The 13846-nt window shown below is 37.8% G+C and overlaps 1 protein-coding gene across 1 annotated transcript in view; it reads right to left on the bottom strand.

The window, feature by feature from the left end:
• LOC136874446 (fat-like cadherin-related tumor suppressor homolog) overlaps positions 1–13846 on the bottom strand; it is a 671031-nt gene that overhangs the window by 233875 nt on the left and 423310 nt on the right. The window contains exon 19 of the mRNA XM_068227805.1: positions 7804–7827. Coding sequence (XP_068083906.1) covers positions 7804–7827 — 24 coding nt within the window. The remainder of the gene's footprint in view (positions 1–7803; positions 7828–13846) is intronic.

Below are 13846 nucleotides of genomic sequence, written 5' to 3'. Positions count from 1 at the left end.
AGGAAAATCCAGAAAGCTAAGCCCACCATTCGAAGGTCCGTACGAAATAGTAGATGTTTCAGGGGTGAATTGCACCCTACAGATGAACAAGAAAGGAAAACGGGTTAAAGTACATAAGAACCGTTTGAAATTGTACTTGTAGATGAGTGAAATGAGAACTGGGAAGCGAATGTATCCATAGATAGAAGGGTAACACATATCCTGTCTTTACCTTGCAGGTAGACAGCAGATATGGCGCGAATGCTAGGATTGTTGTCCATCGTAGTAGCAGTGATAGTCGTGACGTCATATCGCTACAGAATAGCCAGAGAAGTACTGGATCTCAAGGTGACACCATATGAGAGTACTCCAGGGGCATACTTCGACAATCAGGGTGAGATACAGTTATACCATACGGAATGGACACTAGTTACCTATGTAAACCTGAATAAATTAAGTGATGTATTTTCAAATGTCAAGAGACACATACACTGGACTCAATTAATATGTACACAGTTAGAAAGAAGTACTAACCTAACATGTCAACAGGATGTTAAAATGCTAAGTGCACAATTAGATAGAATTAAGGAATTGAAGGAATTAATTACGAGGATTACTAAACCAATAGAGGAAACGGATAACACTAGGCAAAAACGAGGCCTAATTAACGCAATAGGTTCCCTCGCAAAGGCGTTATTTGGAACATTAAGTCAAGATGATGCCGATAAATATGAGTTAAAAATTAGTGAGTTAGAGCAGGAACAGCTTTCAATTATGAAAATTGCAAAAGACCAGATGATAGTAGTAAAATCAACATTGCAATCTATGAACAGCACCATTTACGATGTCACAGCCAATGAGCAGAGATTAACTCAAAACATTGCAGAAATTAGATCCTATCTTGCCAATAGCACGCTTCAGATTACAGAAGCACTTAAGCAAGTAGAATTAGAAAACTCAGTGAATAGGCATTTAATTGAGATTGAAGGCCTTCTCATACAACTGTATGAGCATTACAGTGTTGTATTATCAGGTATAATGAATGCTCAGGTAGGAGTCATTCAGGTGCAAATAATTTCACCAGATGATATTATCAAAGGTTATAAGAAAGCTCAGGGAGATTTCCCTAAAGGATTGTCCTTGCCATTTGATTTAAAATCAGCTTACGGCTACTTGATTTACAAAGTAGCCACAGTGGAAGTGTTCGCTAACAAAAATTATCTAGTGTACGTCATCAAGACACCCCTTACAGATAGGGTAACTTATACAATGTTTCACATGATTCCATTCCCCACATATATGAAGAGTAATCCACACCATTTTGTTTATATTCAAGAGACCAAGGACTATATCCTTATGGACAAGGAGAAACAAACTTATGTTCAATTAGACAAAGATCAGGTAAATCAAAGTAAGGTAGTAACACCCAGTTGGAGACTATGTCATGTTAAATTCCCTATTAATACAGTGTACACTCAAAAGAGTTGCGCGATCCAGTTAATTATTGGAGTTAGTCAAATCCCAGATAATTGTGATAAAAGAGTGCTTCCCGTTCAACAGCTCATGTGGATACCTATCAGAGCTAACAGATATATATACGTATCCCCAGAAGAAGTTAAAGTAACATGTATGTGTAAGGATACCACCAGTGATATCAGGTTAACAGGCACTGGTATTCTTGTTTTAAGTGCAGGTTGCACAGTATATGGGCCACATAGTAAAATACAAAGTGTAGGTGAAGTGAACACTACACAAAGTAAAGACCTTGTACCAGAAGTCACACTTGATTATGACTGTTGTGAACAGATAGGTAGTGAAATCAAGTTAGAACAGATACCCGAAATGAATAAGTTGTCCTTAAATAATTTGCTAAATCACATTAACGATTTACAATGGGCTACCCATAAGACACAAGAAGTGGAAGATATGGTGAGACAAAAAGAAGAAGAACTGCAAAGACAAATGGTGTATCAGCATATTAATGTGTACAGATATATTGTGTGGATAGTTGTTGGTATCACAAGTTTAATTTTAATTTGTTATTGTTGTAATCGTTGCTGTCCGAAACTAGGGTTTCCAGCAAAGAGATGGTTTGATGATGCACGGGCACATTGTCCTAATATATGTATAAAACAAACGGTAATCACGAAGGGAAATAAGGTTAAGACTTCAGATGAGGATTTAACTATATTCCAACGTCCCAGGCGGATCCGGGGACGCCCGGAGATGTCTGAGGAGATCATGGAATTACACTCCAGGCCTGCTGGGGGACGCCCTAGTACGCTTGAGAGATCTATAGAAGTAGAAATAGACACAAGTGATAATCAGAGTAGAGAACAACCTTCCCCTTCACCACAGAGTCGCCGATCGTTACGCACAAGTAACATCAGAGTATAAATAGTGTAGGACAGAAATGGACGCAACGTATGGTTGCATCCATTTCTTCCCTAAGGGGGGAGATGTCGTGTACCGACCTCCCACGGACTCGAACCGGCGGACTGCCAGGTGGAAGGCAGCCGGGGTTCGCAGCCGAGTCTTGAGCTCAAGGTGTCAGAGGAGATTAATTAGTGTTAGAATAATGATAGTCATCGACATGAGACACCTTGTAGCATTAAGGTAATTGAATAATAATTATAGGAAGATTTAGTTACTGTAAGAAAAGGGAAACATTTCAAGAAGTTACATGTAGTGGAGAGAGCTTGCGAAGTGCGCTTACAACACAGTGTTGACTAAGAGCGGGGACTTGTTGATCACAACAAGGTATTTACTGTGTATCGACAAACAGAGCTAGTATGCCAGCGAGCCAGGCGGTCCGCCTGATAAACCGACAAAGGAACAAAGCCGAGCGCAAGGCCATTCAGGGTCAGTACAGATGCACTTAGGAAACAAGGAAAGATGAGGACAAAGTAAGACAGAAGACAGTAGTGCCTAGGTAGCAGCACTTACTGTGACAACTACTGAGAATAGCCACTTGAGGGCGCTAGTGACTGGATGAACAGTTTGGTAATGCCTGTAAGACCCAACCCCTTGGTAGGAGGTAGGGATAGAACTTTGAGTTCAGGAGCGGAGATATAACCCCTGGCCAAGATGGCGCGGGGCCTTCTCCCAGCTAGTAGTCGTACTTGTCAGGACGAGATTCTGTTCGGGCATAGCCCAAGTGCCGTAGGGCAAGGTTAAGATAGACGCGTAGTAGAACAGTAGGCGCGTGGAACAAGCTCGCTCTCTCTACAGATCATTACATTCAGACTTGTAAATATACTGTACATAGTAGTTGTAGTTGTCCTCAGTAATAAAGGACAGGTAAATAATTTCATCTTTTATTTCGGGAGTTGCGGGACGAGTCATACCTACAATTTACCTCCCTAAATTCCGCTCGGCAGGACAGGTAATACTTCAACATCCAACGGCCTGGTGACCAACCTACGAGAACGTCTCTCAGGACAGGTAGGTCACGACAGCTGTTCCAGTCCCCTCCCCATTGTTGAATATAGTTTTTCACCATGTCTGTATATCCCATTCTTGGCCGCCCTCTTGGTCTCAAATATTTTAACTGCAGATCATACATTTTTCTGGGTATGCCATCAGGATCCATCCTTTGCATGTGACCATATCATTTGAGTCTATGCAGAGTTATGTTATCCTGCATTCTGCCATCCTGAGCCATGTCCCTGATGTTCTCATTACAAATTTTATCTCGTCTTGTTTTGCCAACCATTGCTTGGATGAAACTCATTTCAATTGCCTGAATCCTTGCTTCATCCTTTTTCCTCATGGTCCAGGTCTCACTCCCATATGTCAAAATTGGCACGTAATAAGTCAGATAAATTGTTCACTTGCATTTCAATGGTACTTTTGGGTTCCATATTAAATCTCGGACAACTCTATAGAATGTTCCTCTTCAATTGAGCCTGTTGCTGATATCATGCTTCCTAGATAGTTGAATTTGTTGGACATCTTGTGTTGTTTACCCTCTATTTCAATGTAACCTTCAGGTTTACCATTTCTCTGCATAACCGTGTTATTTTCCTGACTGAATCTTAGGCCGTACCCTTCAGCTGTTACTGTCCATGCATTGATCTGATCCTGAAGTTCCTCCTTGGAAACTCCCCATATACAGATGTCATCAGCAAATAGCATGACTTTCATTTTGTTGTTGTCACCAACGTTTTGGCATACTTGTTGTTGAATCTCATTCATCACAGTAATGAAGAGAAGCGGTGACAGAACTCCACCTTATCTTAGGCCCGTAGTTATTCTAAAAGGTTCCACCATTCCTGATGGTGTTTTGACATGACTACTGATGTCTTCATATAAATTCTCAATTCGTTTCATTATGTCATTATTGATTCCAATGTTTCTCAAACACTTCCCAGACTTTGTCCCTGCTTACAGCATCAAAGGCCTTTTTGATATCCAGGAAGGCCAGCCAAAGGACCTTATTATGTTCATAATACTTCTCCATTAGCTGACGCAGTCCAAATATTTGATCAACTGTTGATCTGCCTTTCTGGAATCCGTATTGTTCCTTTGATAACTTTAATTCTATCAATTTTTTTTTCTTTCTTTCTAAAATCTGTTCGTACAGCTTTTCCACTTGGGAAGTTAATGTAATTCCTTTGTAATTGGAACATTTCTTCCTGTCACCTTTCTTATAGAGTGAAATGATGATACCTTTTTTCCAATCTGCTGGTATCTGCCCATCCTTCTATATCTTGTGAAAAAGTCTATACATCCACTGCTTTCCTGCATCTCTCATAGACCTGATCATTTCACTACACGCTTCATCAATGCCTGGAGATTTTCCTGATTTGATGTATTTCCATGCGTATTCTATATCATTCCATGTCAGATCTGTTATAGTGTCTTCTATCCTTCCATCATTAACTAATCTGAAGATTATGATGCATTTTTTAAAACAAATTTATAGTTCGTTCAGTTTTGGAGTACATCATTATGTAGGATGAATTTAGACCAATTTTCTTTCTAAAAATTTTTTCTCCTAAAATTGTAATCACAGCCTAAAAAATTCTGTCTTTTATTATTTTACAGCATTTAAAACCATTTGCTCGAAATGTTATTGGGACTATCAGAACAGTTTTTTCACAGGACTACTTGTCCACAGATCTAAGTTATAGATGTCCCCTTCGGCCAGCCCAATAAGTTTGCAATACACCATATCCTTCTACTCGTAAGGGAATGAGACTTATCATATCACAACATATTTGCAATTATGACTATTAATGATAAGGTGTGGGAACACAAGGAGTCCGTTCATTATCTCTTTATAGATTTCTTCAAGGCATATGATTCAGTCCATAGAGAAGGGTTGTGGAACATCGTGATGGAGTTTGGCTTTCCCATAAAATTAATTAACATGTGCAAAATGCGTATGGATGGTAATGTTAGCTAAGTTCCTTCCAGAATAAAACTGGATTGAGACAAGAGGATGCACTATCTCCTCTTCTATTCAACATTGCACTGGAGAAGATAATCAAGAAATTAGCTCTTGTACCCGCTGGCATCATATTGGGGAGACAACATAAAGTGCTTGCATATGCAGATCATATTGTTCTTATTGGCCGCAATGAATTAGAAATTAGGCAGTTATTTGTGGAACTAGAGGAATTGGCAAAAAAATTGGCATATGGATGAATGATAAAAGGTCACATTACATGGTTGTACAGAGACCGAATCATGAGGAGGTTGACAGACTGCCTTTGAAGATTAGGAAATATATATTTAAAAGAGTAGGTTTAAATACCTTGGTGTATTAATCGATGAGCAAAACTGAAGGCACCAGGAACACCAAGCTACAATTAAGAACGCAAATAAGGCATACTCTATGAGCCCTATATTAGGCTCCAAGTTTTTAACAAGGAATGCAAAAATGATTATCTACAATACAATCATTTGACCAGTACTTCTGTATGGTTCTGAGACAAGGAGTATAACGAAGAAAGAGCAAGAGCAGATGCAAGTCTTTGAGAATAAACTTTATAGAACAATATTTGACCCATGGTTCAATCCTATCTCCCAAAGCTGGCAAAAAAAGATCTACAGTCGAACCTCGATATCTCGAACCTCCATTACTCAAATTTGGAACACGTCACTGCAATAGACATAATCGATTTTCTGCCAAGAAACAACACATCTGACTTCAAACATAATTTTACTTCCACTGAACAATATAGGAACATCCTAAAAGTCGTGAACAAAAGTGATATACTCAACATTCTAGAATATTGTTCCATTCATCTGGAACAACATTTCAATCCAAATTAAAATCGTAATGATATCTCAGAAAAACCAAACATGTTATTTGATACAGTTATCTCTCTATATAATAAATACAAACACAAAAAGAAGAGAAATTCCAACTCCTTTACCATCCTTCCTCCATTCCCCTCACATTCCTCCATACCCACCCCTCCCCTAGCCCTCATTCCTATTGTCAGCGACCATTCTCACATCGCATTCAGTATGGTGCAAGCTTTCATAGTTATAGAACACCTACAAAGCTGTGAAATAGGAGGGTGAGTCTCATATAACTTTTGTTTGTGCTTCTCCTTGAGTTAGTAATTGATTCTCTTTATCTCTCTTTCTTTTACAGACTTTTACAGTCTTTCCATACTGACAACTACACAAGTTTTTTCACAGGACTACTTGTCCATAGATCTAAGTTATAGATGTCCCCTTCGGCCAGCCCAATAAGTTTGCAATACACCATATCCTTCTACTCATAAGGGAATGAGACTTATCATAAATATGCCACATCCTGACATCTGTATCAATCAGCTGGAAAATGTTTCTACATTCATGTAAGAATACAGAAAACAAAAAATGAACGGACAATGTTTTATTGCACATACTTATAAATGGCAACAAAAACTCAAGATTTCAAAGTGTTTTCTCTCAACAATTTTTTAGATGCACTTCAGAGTTTATTTGTAATATTTTACCAATTACAGTTTTAATGTAATGTCTGAGGTTGACCTCACAATCAAGGTCAAAACTAGTCTCAATGAATGTTCTATGAAAATATAATTACATAATTTTTTATATGTGTATTGAACAGGTGGACCTACTCCTACCCTATTATATGTGACTTTGCTGTCAATATGGATTAATATGAAATTTTTTACATATGAGAACCACGCTTGCCTCCAGATGAGAAAAATGGAAATGGAGTACAGATATATAGTCTTGAAAGGAATATGGGACTCTTAAGTGTAAGTATGCAGCATATCTCCATTTAAAACTACAAAGTATTTTCTATTCAATTCCTGGTCATGATGCACCACCTAATGGAGTAGAAGAATAAAACACATGCAATTTCCAAAATATAGATAACTTTCTCTCAGACAGCACACTTTACTCTCCTTTTCTTCTTTCTTTTTTCAGAGAACACTTTGTCCTGAACCAGTACAATAACTTAAATAGAGTATGTTAAAAAGAAGAAATACAAGCTATAGTCATAAAGAATCGTATACAACAATACTCAGTAAGCAACGTCATAGAACAACTTTCACATAGGCAAATACAGTATAAGCTTCCATGCCAAGATAAATGAGGATTGGGAAAATTTCTAGAAATGAAAGCAGCAGCCGTCCATAAAACATCACCAAGAACATATAACATACAACTTTCCAGACTGTAATGAGTTTACGCAGCCAGAGAAGCCTGAAACCTGAAGCAGGACATCTGAATGTTAGGAAAGCTGAAGTAAATTTGTTAATACTTACTCTACTCTAGATCATCCCCATGCTGTTGCGCATGCTGGTACAAAAAACAAACAAAGCTAAACATGTCTAAAATTATACTCACAGGGACCATTCTTATTGTCTGGGGCTGTGAAGGGAGACACAAAATATCAGAATCAGTAGTACTACAGTTTTAAAATTAATCTAACTAGCATGCATCAATACTGTATAGGGAACTAGATGTAATACCTAATTCACATATTTACAATGAAATTTTCTGTCAAATAAAGGAAGACTACTACATTTTCATCATTAATAAGTAACTCTTTCATTAGGGAATTCAAAATTAGCTGTGTTAACAAGGAAAAGAATTGTACCGTAAGTAAAATGTACAGTAGTGAGTACTATAATTATGTAAAATGTTAATACAGCTACCAATAAAATTATTGATACTGCAAACATTAATGAGTTACCAGGATAAAAATATTTATGTAAGGTGTCCAGAAAGAAAGCTCTCTTTGTAAATACTCTTGCTCTAGCATTGAGATCATGGTTTATGAGTGCAGAGTTCTTTAACCTTTAGTTAAGCCATGGCACCATTTAGAGTCAATCTGACTGTGATAATGTACTGTATTATGTGTTTCACATTCAAGAATGTTTAACAGCTCACTGCTTTTGAAATATGGCCTAGTATTAATTTCTTGGATGTAAGAAAAATTAAACTAGTAGACATTAGATGATTATCATAGATGTACCAGCATGGAGAAAATACTATTATCAACTTACAGCAAGGAGAAGGATTAGAAACTAAAGAAGGGTGTAAAAATATTACCGGTAAAGCGACCGACCGACCGATTTCCCATTGGTTGCTTACCTAGTCTTTTCCTTATTGATATAAATATGTTAGAAATTAATCAAACATATTCCTTGGTAAATTATTCCAATAGATAATTCCTCTTGCTATAAACAAGTCCTTTTGAATTCCAACTTTACCTTCATATTACAATAAAACCTAGATTATCCATTCTAATGCCCGGGAAGGGGTGAACGGTTAATAAAAAATCCGGATAATCCATACTACTAATTTTAATGGACTTTAAAGTACATGAAATACATACCTCATAACCTTAAAATGCAGTGCTTTAAACACTCTTTAAAACCAAAATGTAATCAAAGGTACAATACATACTAAATATTCACCTAAATTACCTACAGACCATAGAAAATTAATTTACCTGGTGTCATTTAAGCTCTAAAAAATCTGTTACTCTATTTTGCACTCTCCTACAACTTATTTTCTTTTTTATGTCCATTCTGAGCTTTCTAATTACAAGAATGTCTGAAAAATCCATATTGTCCTCTTGCTCCAAGAATTCCATTACCGTTTCAGCCGACTCCAGTGCAGTTGTTTGTGACGCACTCTTCTTCCCCATCCCCCTCACTTTCACTCGTCACTTCGCAGCTGACTGCCCCAAGTTCCCATTCGCGTCAGTATGAAGCCACTCCTCAATGTTACTTTCATCCACTTCTCCAAAATGAATGTTATTTTCAATAGTCTTCAGGATATCTTTGATCATTAAACCCTCATTTTCATCTTCATCAGTGAACCCACGAAAATTGTCGGCGAGCTCTTTGACATCAGTATGCAATTTTCTCCATGATCAAGTGATGTTCTGAGCGGTTACTAGGTCCCATGATTTCTCGACAAGATAAAGCGTTTCTTTAAGATTGAGTTTTTTCCAGAACTCAACTATCGACGTTTCTTCGAAAAGTAAGAGGTCTAGCAATAGCGATGGTGCCTTGATCCATCGGCTGAATTAATGAAGTTACATTAGGTGGCAAATAGGAAACAAAAATGTTTCCATCCTCTGATTTCAACTCTGTATCAACAGAGTGAGAGGGTGCATTATCAAGAAATAGGATGCTTTTAACGGCAAGCCTTTGGGCGCCAAGAAATCTCGAACCCGCGGAACGAACTTATTATGGAATCAAGTCCTAAAAATATTGCCTGTCATCCATGCAGATTTGTTATGACAATAATCTACTGGGAAATATTTCATCACTGGTCCTTTGAAAGAATGCAGATTTTTTGCTTTACCAACAACAGCTAATTTTAATTTATGGTCACCACTAGCGTTCGCACAGCACAAGATGGTAACGTGTTCTTTACTAGATTTGTGACCAGGAGCTGATTTCTCTTCAGCAGCTGTTAGTGTTTTACTGGGTAAGCACTTCCAATAAAGTCCAGTTTCATCGGCATTGTACACTTGACTTGGAACAAAATTGTATCTTTCAATTATGCGCTTAAACTGGTATCTAACGTTTTCTGCTGCACTTTTGTCACCACTTAGTTTTTCTCTTTCAATGTTTAATACTCGAATGCCATGTCTGTCTTTAAATCTTTGTAGCCAACCATTGGATGCTGGTGAGGACCCTGAGATTCCCATCCTTCTGTGAAAAATTTTTGCCTGCCTTGTTATCATAGGACCACTAATAGGTACAACTTTGCCTCTCTTTTGGTAAAACCACGTGAATAATGCAGCATCCAGTTCTTTTAAAGATGATGCTTTCATTGTTTTTCTTTTAGCGAGTCCATGTGAACTGTCAGAACTTGCCGCAAACTGCAACACTTTGTCTTTATTCTTCATTAGGTCCCGCAGTGTTGTCACACCCACACCGAACTCTGATGCTTAATCTGAGACTAGTTCACCTTTCTTTAACCGTTCGATTATATTAACTTTATTTCATATAGTTAAAATTACACGTTTTCTTTTTACTGCAGATTTCGATCTCAACATTTCTTGGCTGTTACAATGGAAAATAAATGTTCAAATTTATCAGTCACTCTCACATTTCCTTACTTTGCACTACAGTACAAAATGTAGAATACCTGTCTACTAACAGCGGAGGTTAACTGTGACGGATCGCTATGCTGATTTCTGATTCCTGTGCATTGTGAAATATTAACGATGCAGTAGCCTTTGGTGAAAATATTTAACCTTGACAGAGAATGATATGAAAGATCTATGTACGGTACTAGGAGATGTCACACGCTACCAAATAAGTTGTAGGTATCATTCTGAAGTAGAAATGACAAGCATAGCGTAGTCTTTGCTCCATAGGCTGGGAGAGGGCACATTACAGTACATTATTCGTCTACAGTGGAATGGAAAATAAAGTTTGTGACTATTGAATTTTAATAGCGTCCCTCTTCTTTTGTAACAGTTAAAAGTTAAATAATTTTACACAACATAAAGTCACGTAGTAAAAAATGTATGAAGTCATGTCTGCAATGCTGATTGCTGGTCTGTGCACGTGTATGTACAGTAGTTATTGTACATTATGATCGTATATTCAGGAGTCGGACAGCCAATATACAGTTGCTCCAAAACAGAATACTGTATCAAAATACCCTGACATCAGGAGCCGGGCTGAGTGGCTCAGACGGTTGAGGCGATGGCCTTGTGACCCCAACTTGGCAGGTTCGATCCTAACTCAGTCCGGTGGTATTTGAAGGTGCTCAAACACGTCAGCCTCGTGTCGGTAGATTTACTGGCACGTAAAAGAACTCCTGTGAGACAAAATTTTGGCACCTCGGCATCTCCGAAAACCATCAAAGTAGTTAGTGGGACGTAAAACCAATATTATTATTATTATTATTATTATTATTATTATTATTATTATTATTATTATTATTATTATTATTGACATCAAGTGTATGCTCATTCAGTTTTGGAGCAACTGTACATTGCTTTTAAAAAATCAAGATTTTTCGGACGACGGATAATCCGCAGAACGGTTAATCGAGGGACGGGTAATCAAGGTTTTACTCTATAATCTTTTTTTATATATATATATAAACTCCAATAAAGCTTATTTGTCTACTAATGTAATTCCAAACCAACTCTCCTCTGACAGCTCGGAACATTCTGCTGTCAAGCTGTTCATCTCCTTACTCTCAGGTCTTCCCAGCACAAAGTCTGCAAAATTTTTGTAACACTATTCTTTTGTCGGAAATCACCCACACCAAATCATGCTGCTTGCCTTTGAATCTTTTCTATTTATTGAATCAAGTTATCCTGGTGAGGGTCGCATAACTAGAACCGTACTCTAATTGGGGTCTGACTAGTGACTTATATGCCTTCTCCTTTACATCCTTACTACAACCCTTGAATACCCTTGTAACTACATGAAGAAATCCGTAATCTTAATTTACATTCCTATTTATGTGATTAACCCAATGGAGATCTTTCCATATATTAATACCCGGGTACTTACAGTGATCCCCATGAGTTACTGTCATGTCATCAGCACAATAGTCAAAACTAAGAGAACTTTTTCTCACAGTGAAACTTACTACCTGACTTTTCATCCTGTTAACCATCATACCATTGTCTGCTGTTCATCTCACAACTTTGTCAAGGTCTTTTCTCAGTCACTCACAATCTTGAAATTTATTTATTACTCCATACCAGTGGTGGCGCATGAGTAAAACATCTGCTTGAAAAATAACATATTCAAATTTTTTCCTACTAATGCCATTGGTTGTGACATCATACACAACCATTAACCTGGTTCAAGGGAGATAAAGTCATCTTCCCTATCCTCCACTTGAGTAATTCTTGTCTGGTGCATCCACGCTGCGGGGGTGGGGATCCTCAACATCAGTAGGCCAGTGTGAAGGAGAGCTAAGTTCATGCAGGGACCTAGTCTCATGGAGTATAACGTGGAACCCACCCCCAGGGTTATGGATGAAGACCTTAACAGCATCTTAGGCAGAGAAGGAGACCTTCGGAATGGCAAAGATGGTGGATGAGGTAACCCATCCTCTCTGGGGAAAATTAGAAGAGGAAACCACTGCCTTGTGGAGAAGAGGGATCTTCAAAGGCTAAGGGAGTAAACCCCAAAAGAAAATCCTCAGATGCGTTAGGCTTAGCAGGTCAACAGATGAGTAAATTTTTGCTTGCTTTCAACTACAATACAAGCCTCGGATGGAAGTTTAAAAATGGAAATGGAATTGACAAGTCTCTGACTACAGTTGCACAGTATGATGGTAATGCTGATGTTCGTGCAAGTGTTAGATCAGAGAACAAAACCCAATTTGGAACAATAAATATTTTAAAAATGAATGGGAAGGAAAATGAATTGATTGACCTAATGCAGAGGTGAAAACTCGACGTCCTGGGATTAAGTTAAGTAAAATGGAAGGGGAAAGGAATGAAGACACTAAGAAAGGGGTACACCTTGTACTGGATGGGTAACAATAAAGAGAAAAGAAATGGAGTGGGAGAGTGGGATTTGTAGTGAATCAGAATGTCGAAGCAATAGCTGAAATTCAGTATGAAAATGGAAGAATTATAATAATGCACATTAATGTAAACAAGGAACTACTGAAGATAATACAGGTGTCTGCTCCACAGACAGGATGTAGCGAAGAAAAAGAAGAGTTTCTCAATGAACTGGAAACACATATTGTTCGAGATGGGATCATGATAATGGGAGAACTGAATGCTCATGTGGGAACTGATAGAATGCGATATGAGAATGTTCTGGGCCCATATGGGTATGGTGATAGAAATGAAGATGGACAGAAACTATTGAACTTTTGTATCAGAAATAACCTGATAATAAAGAACACATCGTTTATGAAGAAGAATAGCCATATGATCAGCCGATATAGTTGGGATGGACAGTATGGAACACTCATCGATTTTATAATAACAGACCAAAAATGGCGAAGATACGTCATGAATACGAAGATAATCTCCAGTGAAAGTATGGAAGGTGATCATAGATTACTGATTGTGGAATTAAAACAAATAAAAATCCCTAAAATTGTATTGAAGAAGAAACCAAAGATCAGGATTTGGGAATTGGATGAGGAGGATAAGAGAATGGCATTCCAAGATTGCATAAAAAGGAATTTGCCTAAGACGGAAATACAAAGTGGAGAAGAAGAGTGGGACAATTTAAGACATTTGTGGAAGCAGCAATTGAGGTATGCGGGAAAACAAAGGCAAAGGTTAACGGAAAGGAGACACGGTGGTGGACGACAAAATAAAAAAGAAACAAAAGAAAGGAACAAGGTGAAGAAATAAATGGATAAGAAAAAGCAAAAAAGTATCAGAAGGATGAGAATAAGATAGAAAGGTTACATGTGGAATACA

Source organism: Anabrus simplex, chromosome 5 (assembly GCF_040414725.1).
Source record: "Anabrus simplex isolate iqAnaSimp1 chromosome 5, ASM4041472v1, whole genome shotgun sequence".
Lineage (NCBI taxonomy): Eukaryota > Metazoa > Arthropoda > Insecta > Orthoptera > Tettigoniidae > Anabrus > Anabrus simplex.
Note: the sequence above shows the minus strand (reverse complement) of the source record. Positions and strands in the feature narration are given on the sequence as shown.